Genomic DNA, 20,679 nt, shown 5'->3' with positions numbered 1-20,679 from the left:
CTCCCACTTCACGTGACCCGCGGTTTCTCCCCCCAGTAGGCGGGGCCGAGTTGCTTTGGCCACGCCCCCTCCGCCCACGTGACGCGCCGTTTCCCGCCAGCAGGCGGGGCTAGCGGGAGGTGGGGGCCGGGGGCCCCGCGGCGCCGCTCGCCCTCGCCCCGCAGCAGCCCGGCCTCCGGCGCGGCTCTCGCGGCCCCTCGGCGGGGCAGACACCCCCCCGCCACCACTTCCCACCTCGTCCAGCGGGAAAGATGTGGGTGAAGCTGTGCTGCTTGCTCCTGTACTTCCTGGCGCTGTTCGTGATGGCCAGGGTGTTCGAGGCCGTGGCGTGGTACGAGAGCGGCTTCCTCGCCACGCAGCTGGTGGACCCGGTGGCGCTGAGCTTCAGGAAGCTGCGGACCATCCTGGAGTGCCGGGGGCTGGGGCACTCCGGGCTGCCCGAGAAGAAAGATGTGCGGGAGCTGGTGGAGAAGTCAGGTACGGGGTGTTGGCTGGGGGGGTGCCCTTCACCCCGGGGAGGGAGGAGGGAATTCTGCACCGTGGGGGGCTGGAAAGCTGGGGAGGGGCTCCTCGTTGGGAAGTGCAGCGTTGGAACGAGGGGGAATGGTTTTAAGCTGGAAGAGGGGAGATTCGGATGAGATATTAGGAAGGAATTCTTCACGGTGAGGCACTGGCACGGGTTGCCCAGGGAAACTGTGGCTGCCCCATCCCTGGAGGAGTTCAAGGCCAGGTTGGATGAGGCTTTGAGCAGCCTGATCCAGTGGGAGGAGTCCCTGCCCATGGTAGAGGAGTTGGAACTGGGTGGGCTTTGAGGTCCCTTCCAACCCAAACCGTTCCATGGTTCCATGACTCTATGATTCCATGATTCCCGGGGTGGATGCGGGGAGCAGGCGGGTGGCCCCGCGCCCAGGACCGGCCGAAATGGAGGAGAGGGTGGAGGGGAGAAGCCCGGGGGCGGTGACGGTAAAACCAGCAGCGCAGGGAAGGCCGAGATTGTCTGGGGTCACTGGGAAACGCTGGAGGTCTTCCAGGCCAGGCTGGAGGGAGTTTTGAGCAGCCTGATCCAGTGGGAGGTGTCCCGGCCCATGGCGGGGGGTGGGAACTGGGTGATCTTTGAGGTCCCTTCCAGTCCAAACCATTCTATGGCTCTTACTGAGGAGCTGCAGCAGTTGCTCCTCTGGGAGCAGAGAATCCAAATAGACCCACTGGCGTGTTTCCTCCGTCTCCTGTGTGTCCCCTCCACATCCCCTGACTGATGCTGTGACAGGTCACAATGGATCCTAGGAAAACTGTGGATTTAAATTCCTGGAGGAGAAGGAGAAGTACTGAGGGATGCGGCTGTTTGATGGAAGAGGAGAAGTGGGTCCTGCGTGCAAAAGATGGCTTGGAAAAAAGGCAGGGAGGTGTTTCGGGGGAGCCGGGTGGAAGAAATGGACTTCTGGGGGATGATAAATAGCAGTGGAGATGGAAGGAATGGTAGAAGTGTCCTGGAAGTCAGGATACTGGCCTGGAGCAGGCAGCTGGATCAGGCCCGGAGGGCTGGGAGATGGGGCTGATGTAATAGCTGTTGTGCCAGCCAAGCAGGAAAACTGTGTGAGTGGCTGCTCTTCGGTGATAAAGGGCTGCAGATGTGGGAGAGAGAGAAATTCCAGTGATTGGGATAGGCAGTGAGGGGTTTAAGTGTCTAGGCAGAAAGAGAGAGGAGGGTTTGAAAGGGTATAGCTACTGCCATAGCCTCGATCCCCTCTGCCTGTTGGCTGGTGTTATGACAGGTGTTGCTGTTTACGATGGGTCCTGAGGGAAGCCGTGGATTTCTAGCCTGTGAGCAGAAAGGTTTGGTACCAAAGGATGTGGTGTTTCTTTGGAAGAGGAGCAGAAGAAGGTCTTGTATATGAAAGACGGGCTGGGAGAAGGCAGGGAGGTGTTTTGGAAGTAGGGAGAGTCAGGAGAAAGAGGTGAACTTTTGAGGGGTGGGGAACAGCAAAGGACAAGAGAAGTGGGGAAGGAAGGAGTGGCTGAAGTGTCCTGGAAGTCGGGATACTGGCCTGGAACAGTCATCGGGAGCTGGCCCTGAGGATTGGGAGATGGGGTTGATGTAATAGCTGTCGTGCCGGCCAAGCAGGAGAATGCGTGTGTGAGCGGCTGCGCTTCGGCTGGTGATCGGAGGGCTGCAGATTGGGATTTCTTTCTCCCCCACGTGATTGGGACACGCAGCGAGGGGTTTAAGTGTCTGGACAGAAGGATTTGGATGGATACAGTGAGTGCCATAGTCTTAAAAATGCTAGTTCCCTTAAATAATTAATATTAATGTTGGGCATTGAAATCTAATTTGCTTTTATTGCCCATGGTTTATTTATGTTGTTTATTCCCTTTGCTGCTCCAGCAGTAATAAGCAGGAGGCGATTTCACTTTTGTTTCCAATCCCTTCCACTCCTTGGCTGTCAGGTACTTCCATGATGTCATGGTGTTTGGGTTGCAAACGCTGCAGGGAGGTGTTTCACTCCAAACAAACTGTATTAACTGACTCCTTCAGATGCCATGGAAACGTTTCTTGCACCAACCAGCTCTGCCGTGCTCTTCTGTAGTCGTTTTTTTCCTTAATTTCTACAAAATAATTTTGGGAAGGGTTTCAGTTGTAACACTTTTTAGTTTATATTTTGAACGAAAGAGCCTTTTTGGACAAGACTTCATTTCTTCAGGCTTAGTAGATCTCTTATTAGAGTTCCAGTTGTCATTAGCAGGGTTTGTAATGATTGTGAAACAAAGCACGAGAAGGAAATGAGATTACAAAGGAAACATTATCAGATGATTTTACTGTGTGGTTCTTACATCACTGGGATTGGAGTTTATGGGAACTTTTTCCAACTTGGCAAACAGAACCCAACAGCAAAATTATTGTACTTGAGATTGTTACTTGCATTGGGACAATCAGCACTTTTTTTGATACAGAATTATTGATTCTCTTTGGGAATTCTGGATTCTGTTTGAATTATCGATGATGCAGAATTAGTTGCTGCAAAATTACTTTCCTGTGAAATGAAAGGAAAGTTACAAATTGCTCTTGGCTACAGAATGTTGTTATTTTTAGAGAGTGGGGTTTAGATGCTTTCCATGTGTTCTGTGTGCACGCTTGCATGCGTGGTACATCTGTGTAAGTTAGAAGCAGAGCATCCACGTCTTCTGTGGCCTGATAGCTGGAGTTAAATCATTTGTAGTCCTGTCACTAGACATAGAACTGAAATAACTTTAAAATTTACCTTTGTACTGAAAAGGTTTGTTGAGCAACCATGTAAAATATAGTTAGTTAAACTGTTACTAGAGTTTACCAAGTGATCTTTCTTGAGTGCCATTTTAATTGAATTTCTCCAATTGCCTCTTTTGCAGGAGACCTCATGGAAGGAGAGCTTTATTCTGCTCTCAAGGAGGAAGAGGCCTCTGAATCAGTTTCCAGTACGAACTTCAGTGGTGAAATGCACTTCTATGAGCTTGTGGAAGACACAAAAGACGGGATCTGGCTGGTACAGGTACAGATATTTGACCATTTATTTTTATGTATTTATCACATCTTTTCAAAGGAGGAGTTTATGAAGGTAGTTAACCATTAGTAAGAATGTGTAACAGAGAGATGGAGGCAAAGATGAACATCAGGGAGATAAGGAATAAATCTGTTCAAAAACCTAAGAAAGACTGGCAGTGACAGACTTCCTAGACAGGAAGAAAAAAACCTGTTAGTGTGGATTGGTTTTTGAAAAACAGGTACTTCAGAACCAGAAAACAAGCAGAGCAGCACACAGTGAAGCACACAGACTGTGCAAGTGCTTGGCCCTGTCACTGTAAGAGCCTGTGCAACGTATGAAGTGGGTGAATGACATGTAGATGCTCCCAGCTGGCACAGGAGAACTATGTCTGGTGTTGCTCTTCTCTTTGGATGCGTTACACGCCCAGACCCAACCAGTTTAAGTTTCTGTTTACGAAAGGGGCTTGGGACTCTTTTAAAGTCTCTGTTGGCTCTTCACAAAGGCAGGATATCAGTGTGCTGCTTCCCCAACCAGCAGGCTGTTTCTGCAACATATTCCAGTAGCTTAAAGTTAATCTTCCCCCAAATCTTATGGGCCCACTTATTTTAGAGCTTTCTTCCGCAGGGCTGCGTGAGGATAAGAGAACATGTACAGAAAGAAAGACTTTTGCAAATGGGATTCTGAAACAAGTTATCATCACTCTTAAGAACATGAGTAATTAGACAAAAATGTAAAAATGCTTTTCTGCATTGACTTCTCTGTTGAGAAGAGATTTTTTTTTTTTTTTAAGGCATCAGTTCCCTGCTAACAGCTACATCAGGCAATCGGAATTCCCTACCAGACAATTAATTGTTCAGTTGACAGCTATCCCGCCTGGTTTGTCTGGGCTCCTCACTTTGTGTCTTCTATTTAAAAAGATTATTGAGATTTAATGACTTCCTGTTATTAGCTCTGCACTGTCACCACGTCTGATCTCACCCTGAAATAGGCAGCGAGGGGACAGATTACCTTCACAGTCAAAATGACATTTGTGTTTTGGGAAAGATGTATTTGGAGTTTATTGAAGCTAAGTTTCAGGTTTAAATCATACAGAAGGGGATTCTTCAGGCAGAGAGCGAGTGTTGAAAGGAAGTTTACACATCTCTGAGCTAGCTGGTAAATATGGGCATGAAAACACCCTCCGTCCTCCCCATTCGGCTCAGAAGAGTAAAATGTGGTTGTTGTCTGTTGCTTGCAGAATTTTAGTCATATTTTCAGCTAGTTTCATAATAGCAGACCAGATAGGCTGTGTTTTGATACTTGAGCGTGATGAATGTTGTCATCATCCTGGGAGTATTTGCACAGCTATTCATTTGGTCACAATAGCTGTGGAAAAAAAAAATTAGTGGAATTTACTGAATAATTTACTTGCTGAATGCTATTTGTCTGTTTCTCTATAATAAAAAACACTAGATGTCAGGTTTCTTTTTTGCAGTCTAGCCTTTTGAATTTTCATCACCTCGAGTTTTGATTTGCTCCCTTCCCCACAGTAACTCTTGTCTGGATAACTCCTGCACTGGATTCTCTGTGTCATTTCACTGGGTTTCCCGTGTTCTTTTCTTACGCCGCATCCCTCCAAAGCTGCTTTTTATCATCATTTCCCTGTTCCAATTCTTGATCGCTCTCCCTTACCCATTCTCCTTTAGGCATCCTGTGGAAACTTTACAGCTAATTAATCAGCTCGATGCTTAAGCAGGAGACAGAGAGTGAGGATGCCTCGTGGATGGGTTTGGTGACCGCAGACAAGGTTGGAGCATTCTCCTGCTCTGTTGTTGCTGCCAGCTGGGAAACAGAAAGAATCTCTAGATCCTCTTTGAGGTTCTGCTCCTCAATCTCTGTTCTATGGGGTCTGCTGGAAAGCAGTAGAGGGAGAGGAACAGCTCTGGCTCAGCTAGCACAGTGGCTGCTGGTGGAGTTAGTTTGAAAGACTTTATGATGATGTATGGGAGGATGGAGACTCTGAAGATGATTTTTATTTTCCAGTGGATGTAAATTAAATTTCTGGGGAGGCACAGGCTGGTAACAGAACAGCCATTGCTGTCTGCAGAGAATTAAAGGAAAAAGAGGAAACAATTAGTATCTCTTGCTATGTTTGACACAAATTCAGGTGTGAACTTATCATTTAGAGCCAGCAAGATGAATTCCTTGAAGAAAGTCCAAGTCCATACACAAGGAAACTGTTTTCTGGCTTTGTTTCTTTGTTTTCTGGAAATAACACATGCAGAGCATCCAGGTTTAGTGGTAATGTGTTTACCAGTGTAGCTGTTCACTGGTGCCCTCTGTTCTTGTGTGGACCTTCTGCAGAGCCACAGGCAGCAGCGTGTTCTCTCTCCTATTAGCTCGTGATCTCATCACCTTTCCTTTTCTGTGTTTCTTCTTGCTTGCCAGCTGCTGTTTTGCACTTCTTTAGCTGGCAAGGAGCATGAGTGGTAGTTTCTAGAGCTGCTTCTCTTGTTAGTAGAGGAGTAACACGTGATGTTCTGGCTTTTCCAGACTCTGCTGTGGCTCATGCTCTCTGGTTAGTCTCTAGAAGCTTGTCACATCTGGCAATATTGTATTCATTACGACTTTTTAGAAACCTACAGTAAATGATCTGCAGATAAAAGTCCTCTGAATGAAGTTAAAATCTAAATGAACGTCTGTTTTTATTTCATAAGTCTCTACTGTAACATAGTGGTACAGAAAATCAAAGGGAGCTTTATTCCTGGCATTGAAGTGGGAAAACAGATGTTTTGGTCATGTCTGGTAGAGGTGTGAAGGACATTATTATGGATATAGAATGCTGCAGTCTGTTCTGCATCTCAGCTTGTTCAAGTGATGTAGTCACAGAGCAAAGGATGTGCCTACAGGATTATGGTGGTGATTCTTCCTTCCCTCCTCCCTGTACAGGGAAGTAATTTTCATATTTGCCTTTTTAACTTTGCCAGGTGATCACTCGTTCTCACTACAAGGAAATTAAGCAGAAATACTCCATTCTTTTAAAATAAATCATGCAGTATTTATGTCTTTCTCAATAGTGCATCAGGATTGTTTACCATAGGATACCTGATTTTAACTTTCATTATCCTTCTCGAGAGCTTTCATCTCCAGTCAAGGGTGCAGAATGCCATCAGCCAGAATGTAATAGTTCTCATATTTCCCACATATCTGTGTTAATTCATTACAGAAGCTCATTTATTGTCAACCTTTGACTGTAACTGACAGCTTAACTGAGCTGTTCAGATTGGTGCATAGATCACCCCACCTCCCTTGAGAAAAGACATGTATTTTTGAGGTGGTTTATTTTTGCATGCTGTGGTGGATGTAGTCTTCTGTCTTTGCCTATTTTGATCTAGTTCTCACGCTCTCTTTCTCAGAAATGCAAAGATAAGAATCTCCAGACATTCACGTGGACAAGTTCTGAACCAGTTGTGAGTTCTTAGGAGAAAGCGACTATGCAGAAATTCAGTTTCATCAACACAATGCTGAATAATAAACTGAGAGCTAGATGTCTCAGAATTAATAAAAGTACAGACAGTCGTATAGAAAGTTACTGATGTTATCTGGAAAAAGTGGGCTTTTCTTCCGTGTCTATAGCAACCACCAGTCCATTTGTAATTAATTAGATTTCTAAATGAGAATTGTCCAAATGTTTTTAGTCCTGTTTTATCTGTGGGAGGATGGTCTGCAAGACAGCTGTGGGTTATAAAGGGTTCAATGAGAAGCACGTAATCCCTTAATTAATCTTAATTTTAACAGACCCTAAAAACCTTCGAGTGAGTGCATGGACTCTACAGTAATAACAGGCTTCCTTTGCTCATTTGCCTTCTGCAGGCACTGTGGGAGAGTTCCTGGACCTCTGGGGGTCTGGATATCTCGAATTGGAAGCTGCTGCACCAGGCTGACAATTCTTGCATACATGCAACCTCACCAGTTTAAGTTAGAAATCAGTTTTGCTTTTGGCGACTTGTAACTGTGTGTGTGCAGCAAGAAATGGTGTCTCTTTTTTATTAGGTTTTGTTCTGGTGGGTTAAAGCCTGTCACAGTGCCCTAGTGCCCAGATTTGGTGAGCGTTTGGAGTTGTTTTCCTTGTGGCTAAGCTGCAAAACCAAATTTTGACTGTTCATGCGTATTCGGAATTGTGTGCTTATGATATGAGCAGGTGTGCCTGACACCTGGTATCCTGGCTGAATTCCAGCTTAGACAATGCTTGAGCTGCCTTTGGCACTGTCATTTGGATACATTTTTCTCTTTCCTTCTTTCCTATCCCGTAAAGGCTGAGAGATGCTGCCAACGTGAGTGTTTTTTCCATCACAAAAAGAAATTTGTCTATATATAAAAAAACACATGTGCATCCCTTAGCTCGGAGCGTCTGCTGTGCTGTGATGATCTCTCAATTCTTTCTTTCTGCTTTGAGTTCTTTTTTTAGGCTTGTTCCCATCTCTGGCGCAGTGTAACAAGCACAAATGGAATGACCCTTAATCAGACCAGCAAGGCACAAGGGCTGTTGAGTGTGCAAAGCAGACAATTCATCAGGATGTTTTTCCTTTTAGTGTTACTGAGGTTACTTGAGTTTCCTGAGGCCGTTAGAAGCAATAACAATTAGTTTTAAGGGCTGATTTTAAAATGTCCTCTTCAAAAATCAAAAGTGTCTAAGAGGTTGCAGTTCCATGAGAAGTTACCCTTGCATGTATCGTGGTCTGCAAAGTACTTGGGTTGCTGCAAGTTGTTGGAGTGGAAGCAATTTAAGTGTGTTGTTTTTATTCCAGAGGGTATATCTAATGTTGTGCACAGTACATTGTAGGGATTATTCCCCATTAAAAAAATACCAGTTAAGCCTATTTTAGTGTCTTTTCTATGAGGATATGTGTAAGCTCTTTCCCCCATCATGCTCTAATTCTTCTTATGCATCAAGTGGTTAGTACATGTCTTTCCTCTGTGTATCTTAACCATAGGAGCCACAGGAGAAAGCAGAGAAAATAATTGAAGGAAAATAGAATTGGTTAAAATAATGTGAGTGGAAATGCCATGAATTGTTGTTTGCTCTGCATTTCTTGATCTCCAACTGTTGTTCTCATGCCTTTTGATATTAGAAATTCTTAATTGTGAGTGAGCTTCAAAACTTAGTGAGATCAAATCTGGTTGCAGTGACCTGTTTCGAAATCTCTACAAACCTGTCTAAAAGGGATTGAATGATATCTGGTTTAAATAATATAGAAGGATGCTCAAGTAAGACTACTCTCACATTCAGCTCAAGCACAGCTGGGGTACCAGAGCAGGAATCTCTCTTTGCGTATTGTATTGCTGCGCAAACTCTTCAACAGCAGCAGTGTTTCCTTCAGCCACTTCAGTTTAAACTCCAGTAAAAGATGGGACTGACGAAATGTATGTTTCATATAATATTTTTTTAAAAACCCTTCATAGTAACTGGGAAATTAAGGAGCAGCTGCAGTGATGACAGTGATGAAGTAGATGTTGTGATATCAAGGAATGTACCTGACACTTTTGGATTAAGCAAGAGAGGCACAAAGCGCCTTGCGGACATTGTCCTTTTCCAAGTGTTTATATCTCGCTGTTTCCAGGGTGTGTGTTCTTGGACATTAGGAAAAATTTCTTCACAGAAAGGGTTCTCAAGCACTGGCAGAGGCTGCCCAGGGAGGTGGTGGCGTCCCCGCCCCTGGAGGTGTATATAAAGCGGGTAGCTGAGGTGCCTGGGGACACGATTTAGCAGTAGACAGGTATGGTTGGAGCTGATCTCCAAGGTCTTTTCTGACCTTATGATTCTATGAAAGTCTGATTGCTTCTTTAATGTCATAACTATGACTATTTTAACTAATAGATTGAAATTATTCTATTAGTTGCATTCTCAGTTGGCCTCTTTTGGGACAGTCCTGTCTAATTCCAAGTCGGGAGAGCTCTTACAGTGCAAAAGCCACCTATGCAAATGCCTGTTGAAATCATCAGGATTTCTATTATTTCCATATTATGTATTCCTGGATGAATTCTATTTCAACTTTCTTTGCTGTGGTATCTGGAAGCCACCTTTTCAGGTACTTATGGGAACTGAGCAAGAAAACTCAGTTGGAAGATGTAGAAATAACGGAGATTTCTAAATTCTCATGTTTCCATTTTTGCTTTGAATGTCTTGCTGGCATAACTTACCAGCAGTATTTCAGTGTCGTTCGTTTGGAATCTCCTGACTTTTTGGCTTTATTATGTGGTGCTCCAAAACTCACAGATGGAGAATGGAGAAACTGATGCTGTGACTTCAGAGTGATTTTGTGGATGGATTTCCAGTGATGGATGGCCTGGCCTTCTCTCCAGCATCTTCTTCACTAAAGAAGCCAATAATTCATATATAGAGGGAAGATGGTGATACAGACCCTGCAGTTAGAGCCAGTCCTCTGGCCTGGGTTAGGTGTCCATTAGGGAGCAGATCTCTTCAGTGATGTGGGATTGTTAAACAGCAGAGTTACTCTGATCCTATTGAGTTCTCTTAGCCCATTAAGATGATTAATGGATTAATTGAGTTATTGTCATTGTCTTGTTGTCACTTGGACATCTGATATTTTGCAGATTGTGAACATAGATAATAATAGGAAAAGCTGGAAGAGTTTGTGTTTCTCTGAATGTGGTGTTTGTTTCCCTGCTGTGCTAGCTGATCTCTTAAAAGATGCCTTCTATGGTGAGCTTTATTCCTTTAAAATGAAACAAAGCACGTGGTGTAAATGACCTTCTTGGTGAGAAGTTCAGCGCTCTGCTAGACTACGGAATATGTGTTTTTAGAATAGGTTGCTGTCTTTCTTGAATCCTAAGTTGTCTGAGTGTGATACTCACATGGGCTGCTCCCCTCTTCTTGGAAGCCTGTTTCCAACTTCTGGCCTAAGCGTATTCGTGGCTAATTTGTTCCTGTTGTGCTTGAATCGACATCACCCTTTAGTTTCTCTGATTCCTGATCTCTAGCCACGACTCCCAGTATGGGAGGTCAATCACCCAGTTTGTTTTGTTGGGCTTAATATACCCTGGGCTTTGCTTATTTCACAGCCAGTTAATATTGATGGCTCCTAGATCCTTTTGAATCAACTACAGACCAAGCCTTTCCTCCCACCACCATTTCTAACCGATGAACTCCCGAGTGTCCTGTTTGTTATTGAATTCAATTTAATTTCTGACAGTCCGCGTTACAAGATTTGTGCAGCTCTCCCTGTGTGGCGTTATAATCCTCTTTTGTACATAAGACATGCTTCCCAATTTTATATCGTCTACAAGTGGGTTTGGGAGACTTCAAGTTTCTGCAGGAAGGGCATTAACAGGAATATGTGCTGAGCTGAGCTCTAAGGTAAATCTATTAAGTCTATTAGAACCTCTCTGGCATTTTGATGTTTTTCTTGCCTTAGACAATTTCTTACTCACTAAAACATTTCTTTTTTTCTACTCAGTATAAAAGCTTCTCTCTAGTCCTCATGAACAGGCACAGTGCATGATACCCTACCAAACTACAGAGAGGGTACTACATTCCCTTTCTCTTCAAACATGGTTTTTTTTTTCCTCTAGGAAAAGATGGATGGATATTTTTTTTAGCTCTCAACTTAATTGGGAATCATACATCATTCGTAACTCCTTGCTGGAAAGGGGTGAAATATTCAACCATGTCTGCACCTGTAAAATTTGTTCTATAGTTCTGCATACCGTAGAGATCAAACTGGAGGGATAATTTTTTCATTTGCTCTTAAATATAGATACTAACTTGTTATTCTCCTGTCAAAACGCAAATTAGTCTGACAGGAGTTTTGTAAGAAATAATTGTGGATTCATTTGTAATTTTGTGTGCTCCTTGTATTACAGTTCTGGGATGGAGATTACCTGCTTACTCTGATATAAGTGCATGAAATTCATGGAATGGTTTGGGTTGGAAGAGACTGGAACAGTTGTTCATCCAGCCTTGTCTTGAACACCTCCAGGGATGGGGCAGGCACAGCTTCCCTGGGCAACCTGTGCCCGTGCCTCCCCACCTTTACAGTAAAATATTTCTTCTTAATACCTAACCTAAATCTCCCCTCTTTCAGCTTAAAACCATTACCTCCTGTCCTATCACTGCACTGGTCTCCCCACAACCTCTTCTCCAGGCTGAACAGTCCCAGCTGTCTCAGCCAGTCCTTGTATGGGAGGTGCTCCAGCCCTCTAATCATCTTCATGGCCTCCTATGGACTTGTTCCAACAAGATCCGTGTCATTGAACAGATTTAAGTTATTTGAGTTTTGATTCCATCTTCAGGTGATCCAGTCTCTTTCTGTAACCTCTCCATGTCCAGCCATCTCCTCTTCACTGAAAACCAAGTCAAGGCGTTAATTTAATTTTAAGAAGAAGATTACCTTAAATTTGCATCCTGTCTCTATTGTATAGCGATACTGTTGCTTTCCACCTTGTTCTATTCTTATGAAAAACCTTTCAGTGCAGCTTGTAATATTCTTTGTACAGTCTGATTTGAAATGCTTATTTTTCCTTACATTTTTTTTTTTACTTCTTGCCTATCTTTCTTTGCTAGCTCTTCTTTTTGACCTTTTTTTCATTCCTTGTGGATTCTCAAACCATTTCCACTATCTTTTTGGAAGTGCTTGCTAGGAAGAAGCGTAGGACTTGACAGCTTGCTTAAAATAGAAATGGCTTTAACACCTTAGACTTGAAAAACTTCCAGGCCTCTTCTGCATTCAAATTCCTGGTCTCCTCAGTCACAGGTTTTTTAGCTAAATTTCTTAGCTTATCAAAATTCGCACTCCTGAAATAAAATCTGTTACAAGTGTTTGTGAGTTATCTTTAATTTAAATTTAATTACTTTGAGAGTGCTTAACCTGCAGTATTTTCTCAGACTCTCATCCAGAGAGACAGTTACTGCCTTCCAAAATACAGACCCTTGCCTCTGTGCAGTGAACTCCCGGTGCTGTAAGTGAGTGTTGTCTGCCAGGAACAGCTGCAGTGGACGTGTTTATTTGGAGAGGTTTTCTTTTGCCATAATGGCATAAAAAAAAAAAGCGTGAGCCCAAGACATTTTATGAAGCTTCAGTGTGCAAAGTCATAGTAGGTTCTCTCTACCTAGTTGCAACATATAAACTGCTAGTTCTGTTGTTCTACAGTATAAATAACTCTCCCCAAGAGGAAGGTCTTTTTTTTTTTTTTTTTGTGGGAAGGGAATTAAACTGGTGTTAAAAAATCCACCAGTACAAGCAGATGACAGTAACACGTGCTGGTGTCTGTGTTTGCAACAACTCTCCTCTGGATGCTGAAAGTGAATATTGCAGTGTCAGAGAGAAGGAATAGCCAAGCAGGATTGGTTCTCTTGCACGTAAGATTATCAAGCTCCCAAAAACTGTGCTAGGCCTTTTCAGAACATGCGTGTTCAATTTTGGAAGCAGCTGATCTCTGAGTACTTATACCAAAGAATAATCCAGTTATCAGCATTTTACTTTTATACTTACTGATAAAACAGTGATTCCTTCCTGCGTTGGATGCATTTATCACGCTGTAGTAGCTCTGAGGATAAACTGGGTTAAGGTGTCTCCAGGAACGTGGTCTCTTTTTAGTTGAAGTACATGAAAGCAAGAAGTTTAAAGTGTCCAGAGTAATTGCCTCAGTTACACTGGGTGATGTCAAGAAGCCTCAGTCGTATGGCAGGTTTTCCCAGTTGGTTGTCTCAGTGCCTGAAGGTTATGTTTAGTGAATCCAAAAGGCTTTTCTGTGTGATTTGTGTGTTTTGAGAATAACCTGAAGGACTCTTATCTAGATGTTCACCTCTGGTTTTATTTAAACATGTTGGCCTCAGCGGAATGGGAGTGTAATCTGTAACTCCAGTTTAATTTTTAGTTTCTGAGAGGATGCTGCTTAGTACAAAGCAGATCTTTTTTTTTTTTTTGAGTCTCAAAGGCCAGACGTGCTTTCCAGCTCTGTGTCTCAGCTTTTACATAGAGAACTGTTAATCGTGGTGACAACCAAACTTCCAGAGGGAAGCTGACATTTCAGGTTATTAAGTCAGAAAACGATTGGGAGAAGTTTAATGGTGGGTAAACAAATATGTAACAAATGAATGTTTCAAAACTTAATTTAAAAATGTATTTGAAGTGGTTACCAGTCAGCCTGCAGAAGCACGTGAGGCATTCCTAAAATAGAAACTGCGATGGCTCATGGAATAATGCATGATCAGTCATGTCATACAAAATTACCTGTCAAACACGGGCAGGCAAGCTCTTTTTCTTTCTTTTTTTCCCCCCCCATCCCTTTACAGTTTTCAGTCTGAGGATGAGTGCTTATTCTTTGTCATTTATCTCTGTAGAAGCTTATGCCTAGGTAACGTGAAGTACTTCTCTAACACACTAGGTTAGAACAAATTAGATATTGGGATATATCGCAGTGAATTATCATCCTGAAATGGCAGGTGGGACATTGAAGTTGGTAGAACAGTCAGTTGAAGTTACAGAGCAAGTCATTGGCAAAGTTAGGAGGAGTCTAGATTTTTAGGCATTATCTCAGAGTTTAATCACTAGTTTCCTCTGCTTGGAAGCAGTTGTTACCAGGTACATGCGTTCCAAGTCATTTTACTTGCTCTGAGTCAACATTTCTTTGGTGTGGTGTAACTTCTCATGGAGAAACATAATAAAGGAATGGATTTTTCTACTGTGAAGAAGAGAAACCTGCTGCACCCTCTTCTTTTCTCCCCTACTCTGAACTGGTTAATGACAGTTTTGTTATTTTCCCAAGATTTTTATTAACTACCAGTGATTTTAGTATCTTAACGGGGACTTCAAATAATGATGTACTTTTGCCTTTCTGCAGAGACTATATTTCTGTCTTAAAGCTTCACTCTCCATTTAGTACAACTACCACTTTTATATACTTACTATTTGTCCTAAGAGAAGGGGAAAACAGTATCGAGGGTGAATAGATCTCGGTTTTCACGAAAATTGCTCTTTGTTTCGGGAAGCAAACTAAGTGTGACACTGAATTATTATTTCCTTTTGGCAACAGGTCATAGCAAACGACAGAAGCCCACTGGTGGGTAAAGTCCATTGGGAGAAAATGGTGAAGAAAGTATCAAGATTTGGCATCCGTACTGGCACTTTTAACTGTTCCAGTGACCCCAGGTATATTCTTAAAGGATTATCTTTAATCCAGGAATATCTTAAGGCTCAGCTGTGTTCTGGCAGCCAGGCTTGCTGTGCTGTAAAAGTAGCTGTGACAGAAGGTGGCTTCATTCATGTTTTATTCGCTACTAAATTCTGTTCAGAATTCTCCATTATATTATTTATCAGCCTCATAAATGCAGATCTGTAGCTTCCTCAAGCATCCTGTGGGAACTACACAATTAGACTGCGTGGAGTGTAATGCGGCAATGGAAGGGAATGAACAGAAGAATCTGGCCTTAGACTCCAGGCATTTGGGGACAAGAACTGTGCTTGCTTAGGACAAAGCCGAATATATATAGCCGGTGTGAGAGAGAACTGTATCAGCTGCAGAGTTGTTACATTGCCATCTGGAAAGGAGGAACACAGGTTAGCGTGAACCTTGCAAACGGTGCCTGCATCTAGGGAATGCTGACAAATCCTCTTCCCTGACAAATGTGTGTGTTTATATATAAACTTGCACACACCCTTTGACAACATACAGTGTGCTCTGCAAGTTTCACTGTTGTTTGCTTATGATTTTGAACAAGGAAGAAGAGCAGAGCCAAATAAGTTGTTAATAATTCTGTGCTGTTGTAAAATGATTTTCTTTTTAGTGTTTTGTTGGAAGCATTTGCTTCATTTGACAGGAAACTTAGTCTAGAGTTCCAGTGCTGTGTATGGATATACACGCCTGACACAGCTTAAGTCCTCGATGTTTACAGAAATCTTAAAGTTAATCATAAGAGAGCATTCTTAGAATTCGCAGTGCTTATGCAAATAGTCTTGTATAATCAAAACACTGGTATTTGAACATCTTAAAAATTTGGCAGTGTTTCTCTTTGCACAGCTCCTAATGACTCTTAATGTTATGATCAAATATTAGATTTTATTTAAATTAATTTTTTCCTAATACAGTAACTGTTTTATTGAATAGTTCTCATCAGATTGCAGCTAAAATTCAAAACACTGCACACTATAGTAGTCAGGATACCTTTATTGGGTTGGAATTAGGTGTTCTTTAATGGCCCTTCCAACCCAAACCATTCTATGAGTCTGTGATTGGAAGGGTAGTATCTTATGGCTTCTGAAAAATGTTACGTTCAGATTCCTGAGTTGTAATTGTCTAAATATATACTGAGAGACCAAAACCAGGTACCAATTTCATTTACCATTTTACTTCTACAAACATAGGTAAGAGGCTGATGGCCCCAGTTTCCATGTGCTGGGTTCTCGGTATCAGCTTGCATGCGCATTGGCTCTTTAATGTTTTGATTGTTGAAACTTGCCAGACATTTCACAAAAGAAGGACTAGGTAGATTGGGTGGTGTAGTGATGCTGACACAAAAGATGTATGAGAGGAAGCATCTTTTGAGTCACCAGTCTCATAGTTGCTGCGGTCTGGACCATGACTCACGGTTCAGCCTTGACTTTTTAGTGTGGATTTGGAGTCCTTCCCATCTCAGCACTCTGCCTGCTGGACAGTGGGGTGTTCTTTTAGCCCAAATCATCCAGCAGCATGTGTCTGCCTCCTCCTTGGTGGGTTTTGTGGTGAGCTGTCTCACCCCACCTCAACCTGTCTGCAGCCTTCTAAAATGGGACCCAGTAAGAACTAGACACTTGTCAGCTTCTCTAAAGCAACTGCAAACAGACCAGTGTCTTCTAAACTTCACCCTACTGCTGCTTGGCAAAACTAGGGTAGAAGAAAGCACTGGGAAGATTGTCTGCATGCTCATGAGAACTGTGGGACATTGAATTATACTGTAGTGGTTGCCTCCTTGGCTGGAAGGCCAAGCTAAAATAGCTTGCAGTGCTAAAGCTTTATAGATGATCCGAGGACTGAAGCACCTCCCATACGAGAACAGGCTGGAAGAATTGGGGTTGCTCAGCCTGGAGAAGAGAAGGCACTGGGGAGACCTTATAGTGACCTTCCAGTACCTGAAGGGGGCTACAGGAAAGCTGGGGAGGGACTTTTACAAGGGCATGGAGTGATAGGACAAGGGGGAACGGCTTTAAATTGGAAGGGGGAGGATTTAGATTAGACATTAGGAAGAAATTCTTCACAATGAGGGTGGTGAGATGCTGGCACAGGTTGCTCAGGAAAGCTGTGGATGCCCCATCCCTGGAGGTGTTCAAGGCCAGGTTGGATGAGGCTTTGAGGAGCCTGGTATAGTGGCAGAGGGGTTTGAACTGGATGATCTTTAAGGTCACTTCCAACCCAAACCATTCTAGAGCTCTATGATATTGAAGAGTCAACTTGTGTATTTTTCCAATTACAAAATGTGAATGACTGTATGGCCTAATTTACTATAATGACCTTTGAAAATTAACACTGTTCCTCTTCCTGGTTTACGAATGTGTACCTCTCTAACGTTTCTGTAAGGTAGATAACAAATGTAAGAATAAGTAGGCTTTGCCAAGAGAATGTTGGGTGTCCATAGTTCTTACTATTATGTATAAAGATTCCCAGGTGCTTAGCATGTCTCATTTTTGGGCTCATAACAGAAATTTAAGGACCTGGCTATGGACACAGCTTAGTGATGGACTTGGCGTTGTTCAGTTTATGGTTAGATTTGATGATCTTAAAGCTCTTTTCCAACCTAAACAGTTCTATGATTGCAGGGGTATGGAAATCTACAATCTAACCTGCCGTTCTCTTTGTAGATACTGCAGGAGGAGGGGTTGGCTGAAATCTACCCTCATTATGTCTGTTCCGCAAACCAGTACCTCCAAGGGGAAAGTAATGCTTAAGGAATACAGCGGGCGCAAAATCGAAGTGGAGCACATTTTCAAATGGATCACAGCCCATGCCGCTTCTCGGATCAAAACCATCTACAACTCCGAACATTTGAAAGAAGAATGGAACAAAAGCGACCAGTACCGCGTGAAAATATACCTGTTTGCCAACCTCGACCAGCCTCCAGCGTTCTTCTCTGCACTAAGCGTAAAATTTACTGGAAGAGTAGAGTTTATTTTTGTGAACGTGGAAAATTGGGACAATAAAAGTTACATGGCAGAAATTGGTATCTACAAGACACCGTCGTACATACTTAGGACTCCTGAGGGGATTTACAGATATGGAAATAACACTGGTGAATTTATATCGCTACGTGCCATGGACACATTTTTGCGCTCATTGCAGCCAGAAGTTAATGATTTATTTGTTTTAAGCTTAGTTTTGGTTAATCTGATGGCTTGGATGGACCTGTTTATTACACAAGGCGCTACTATAAAGCGTTTTGTGGTTCTTATAAGCACTTTAGGGACGTATAATTCATTATTAATAATCTCCTGGCTACCTGTGTTAGGTTTTTTGCAACTACCCTACTTAGACAGCTTTTATGAGTACAGTTTAAAACTCTTCAGGTACTCTAACACAACTACTTTGGCTTCTTGGGTGAGAGCCGATTGGATGTTCTACTCTTCACATCCAGCCCTCTTCCTCAGCACGTACCTCGGTCATGGTTTACTAATTGATTACTTTGAGAAGAAAAGAAGGCGCAATAACAACACCGATGAAGTAAATGCTAATAATCTCGAGTGGCTGTCAAGCCTGTGGGATTGGTACACCAGCTACCTGTTTCATCCTATTGCTTCGTTTCAACACTTTCCTTTTGATTCGGATTGGGACGATGACCCGGATCTGTTCTTGGAGCGGTTGGCCTTCCCCGATCTCTGGCTTCACCCTCTGATACCAACCGATTACATAAAAAACTTACCGATGTGGAGGTTTAAATGCCTTGGCATTCATTCTGATGAGGAAATGCCAGAAACCTTTCAAGACAGCGACAGTGACTCTGACAGTGAAAGCAAGGAGGTCTTCAGCAGTGAAAAAGAAGTGTCGGAGGACGATGAGCTAACCACGTTTCATAGGTGCAGTGAGGGAGAGCCTCGGTGCGGCGCTGAGACCTGTTTGTGTGCCAACAGATACCGTCATCACGAGCCATACGAATGGAAAGCAAGGTCCTACGGCTCGTGCAACACGGCAGGTGACATGGAGCCAGATTGGTCAGCTTGGCCCTCTGAGATGTTGCACTGTACAGAATGTGTTGTGTGTCTAGAAAATTTTGCAGATGGATGTTTGCTGATGGGCTTGCCGTGCGGCCACGTCTTCCACCAGAATTGCATCGTGATGTGGCTGGCCGGCGGGCGACACTGCTGCCCCGTCTGCAGGTGGGCTTCGTACAAAAAAAAGCAGCCATACACACATCCGCAGCCTTTGTCGAATGAAACCCCATCCTAGCTGTGTGCCGACGTCCTTCGTAAGCTTTCAGGATATTACTGCTTGCCTTTTAAATGTTAGTCACTTAAAGGTTATGTGGTTTGAAGTTTTAGTTTAAATGTTAGTGCAGTGAACTAAAATATACATGATGCTAACGTTAACGACAGAATCATTTGGTTGCCTTGTATGTTGAACTGAATGCATACTTATCGTACGATAACTTTTTCTTTTCAACATCTGGAAACTCAATGCTGTTTTTGTAAGCACAAAAATGAAGCCTCCAACAGAAGGGTATTCCAGCAAACGTTTACAAGTTAGGATGTGGGTGAAATTGGAATTCTAATCGGAGACCGTTGCTTAATTTAAGTGTTTCTTATTTCCGAGTCTGTTCAGCACATCTTTGTTGAGTAATGTATGTTGTAAGACAGTACCATTCAAAACTAAATCAGTGAAATAAATTATTTTAAAAGGAGATTTGTAATGTTAATTGTTTTGATAAATATTTTGTGTGTATGGTTAAGGATGTCTTGCTGGTCTGATTTATCTGTGAAGACAATAAAAATATAACACAGCTTTTGTGACTAATAAATCCTCTCCACAGTTAGCCACTGGGCAAACAGAAGGTGATGGTGTTTCACTGGGTGTTTCCTTTCCAAGTCCTCTATATTGAGGTGTTTCTCTGCTTGCCCAGTAGTTTTCCAATTGGTTGCAAACTGCTTGGTCAGAGGAGACCCTTTTCTGTCTCTCGAGCACCTTAATCTGCAGACATCTACTTTTGGGTAGCCCCTCCACAGACTTAATGTAAACCATTGTGAAGTAGCAGAATATTGTCCTGCGGTGACAAAAGAGACTTGAGGAGATTAAAATTGCCAGATTCCAACTGCTGGTATTTTGAAGAAAATTCTGATTTCTTGGAGATAGGATGGTGGTTGGATGCCATGAAAAATTGAGTGTATTGTTTATATTTCAATATGAAACAGTGGTTGTACCTGTCAGAAATAATCTGGTGGAAAATTGAGAGAGGAAAGGTTGGTTGGAAAGGAAAAAACAGGGGAAGCATGAGATGATGTATAGAAGAGAAGGCTAAATTAGACAGGTGGTTTCAGTTGTCAAATGGTTTTATATCTTTATTAATTCTTACCCATGTGGTATGAAAGGAGTATAATTAAATGAAGATGATAATAGGAAATGTAAACACAGGCCCTTTTTGTAGTTACAATCCATTTCTCTGCCTTTACAGAGAGCTGGGAGGCTGGTGCTCACAAAGCTATCTTGCATCGTTTTATCTGTCCAGCATTATCTGCGCGCTGCCCTTTTTAATAACACATGATTTATGCCTCCAGTCACCAGGTGTCTTCCCAAGAGGATATTCTCCCAGTTATCAGAAGAGCTGTTTTTAATTGTGAGTACATTTTCCCCTCTTGTTTCCTTTCTCTATTCCAGTACTAAATCAGAGTGGTAGAAGGGGCATAATTTCACCAACAGTCCTGTGGTCCAGTAAGTGATTTTTGTTGCTGTTGAGGCTTGTCAGTACACGCTGTTTATTTGTCACTGCAGCCGTGGCAGAGCAGTGGATGCGTGTAAGGAGGGCAAGGAACATTCCTGTTTCCAGTTTGTGTGGCAGTGTGACACGTAGCCTGTAAGAAGCTGGGACTGTTCTGTTTCTGGACCATCTTGAAACCTGCGCTGAACTGAGGCCTTGCCATCTGAAAGGGGGAAATGTACCTATGAATAAGTCTGTAGCTGAAACATTGAAGTACATGAACAGACC

At 42.9% G+C, this 20,679-nt stretch overlaps 1 protein-coding gene across 1 annotated transcript; it reads left to right on the top strand.

Annotated features, from left to right (window-relative positions):
- The first annotated feature begins 215 nt into the window (after window positions 1-215).
- Window positions 216-19,483, top strand: RNF103 (ring finger protein 103). Its single transcript, XM_069856513.1, has 4 exons — window positions 216-477; window positions 3,385-3,524; window positions 14,553-14,668; window positions 17,351-19,483. Exons 1-4 carry the CDS (start codon window positions 252-254, stop codon window positions 18,927-18,929), a joined length of 2,061 nt encoding a protein of 686 aa, XP_069712614.1. The 5' UTR covers window positions 216-251; the 3' UTR covers window positions 18,930-19,483.
- Window positions 19,484-20,679: the final 1,196 nt, after the last annotated feature.

The sequence above is a fragment of the Phaenicophaeus curvirostris genome, chromosome 4 (genome assembly GCF_032191515.1).
Source record: "Phaenicophaeus curvirostris isolate KB17595 chromosome 4, BPBGC_Pcur_1.0, whole genome shotgun sequence".
In the NCBI taxonomy this organism is placed as follows: domain Eukaryota; kingdom Metazoa; phylum Chordata; class Aves; order Cuculiformes; family Cuculidae; genus Phaenicophaeus; species Phaenicophaeus curvirostris.
This window is presented reverse-complemented; position numbering and strand designations above follow the sequence as displayed.

Bases quoted from the DNA above. Each gene is read 5' to 3' on its own strand.
- RNF103 (XM_069856513.1), top strand. From the start codon at position 252: ATGTGGGTGAAGCTGTGCTGCTTGCTCCTGTACTTCCTGGCGCTGTTC. The intron at 478-3,384 runs GTACGGGGTGTT...CCTCTTTTGCAG, and splicing joins GGAGCTGGTGGAGAAGTCAG to GAGACCTCATGGAAGGAGAG. The intron at 3,525-14,552 runs GTACAGATATTT...TTTTGGCAACAG, and splicing joins ACGGGATCTGGCTGGTACAG to GTCATAGCAAACGACAGAAG.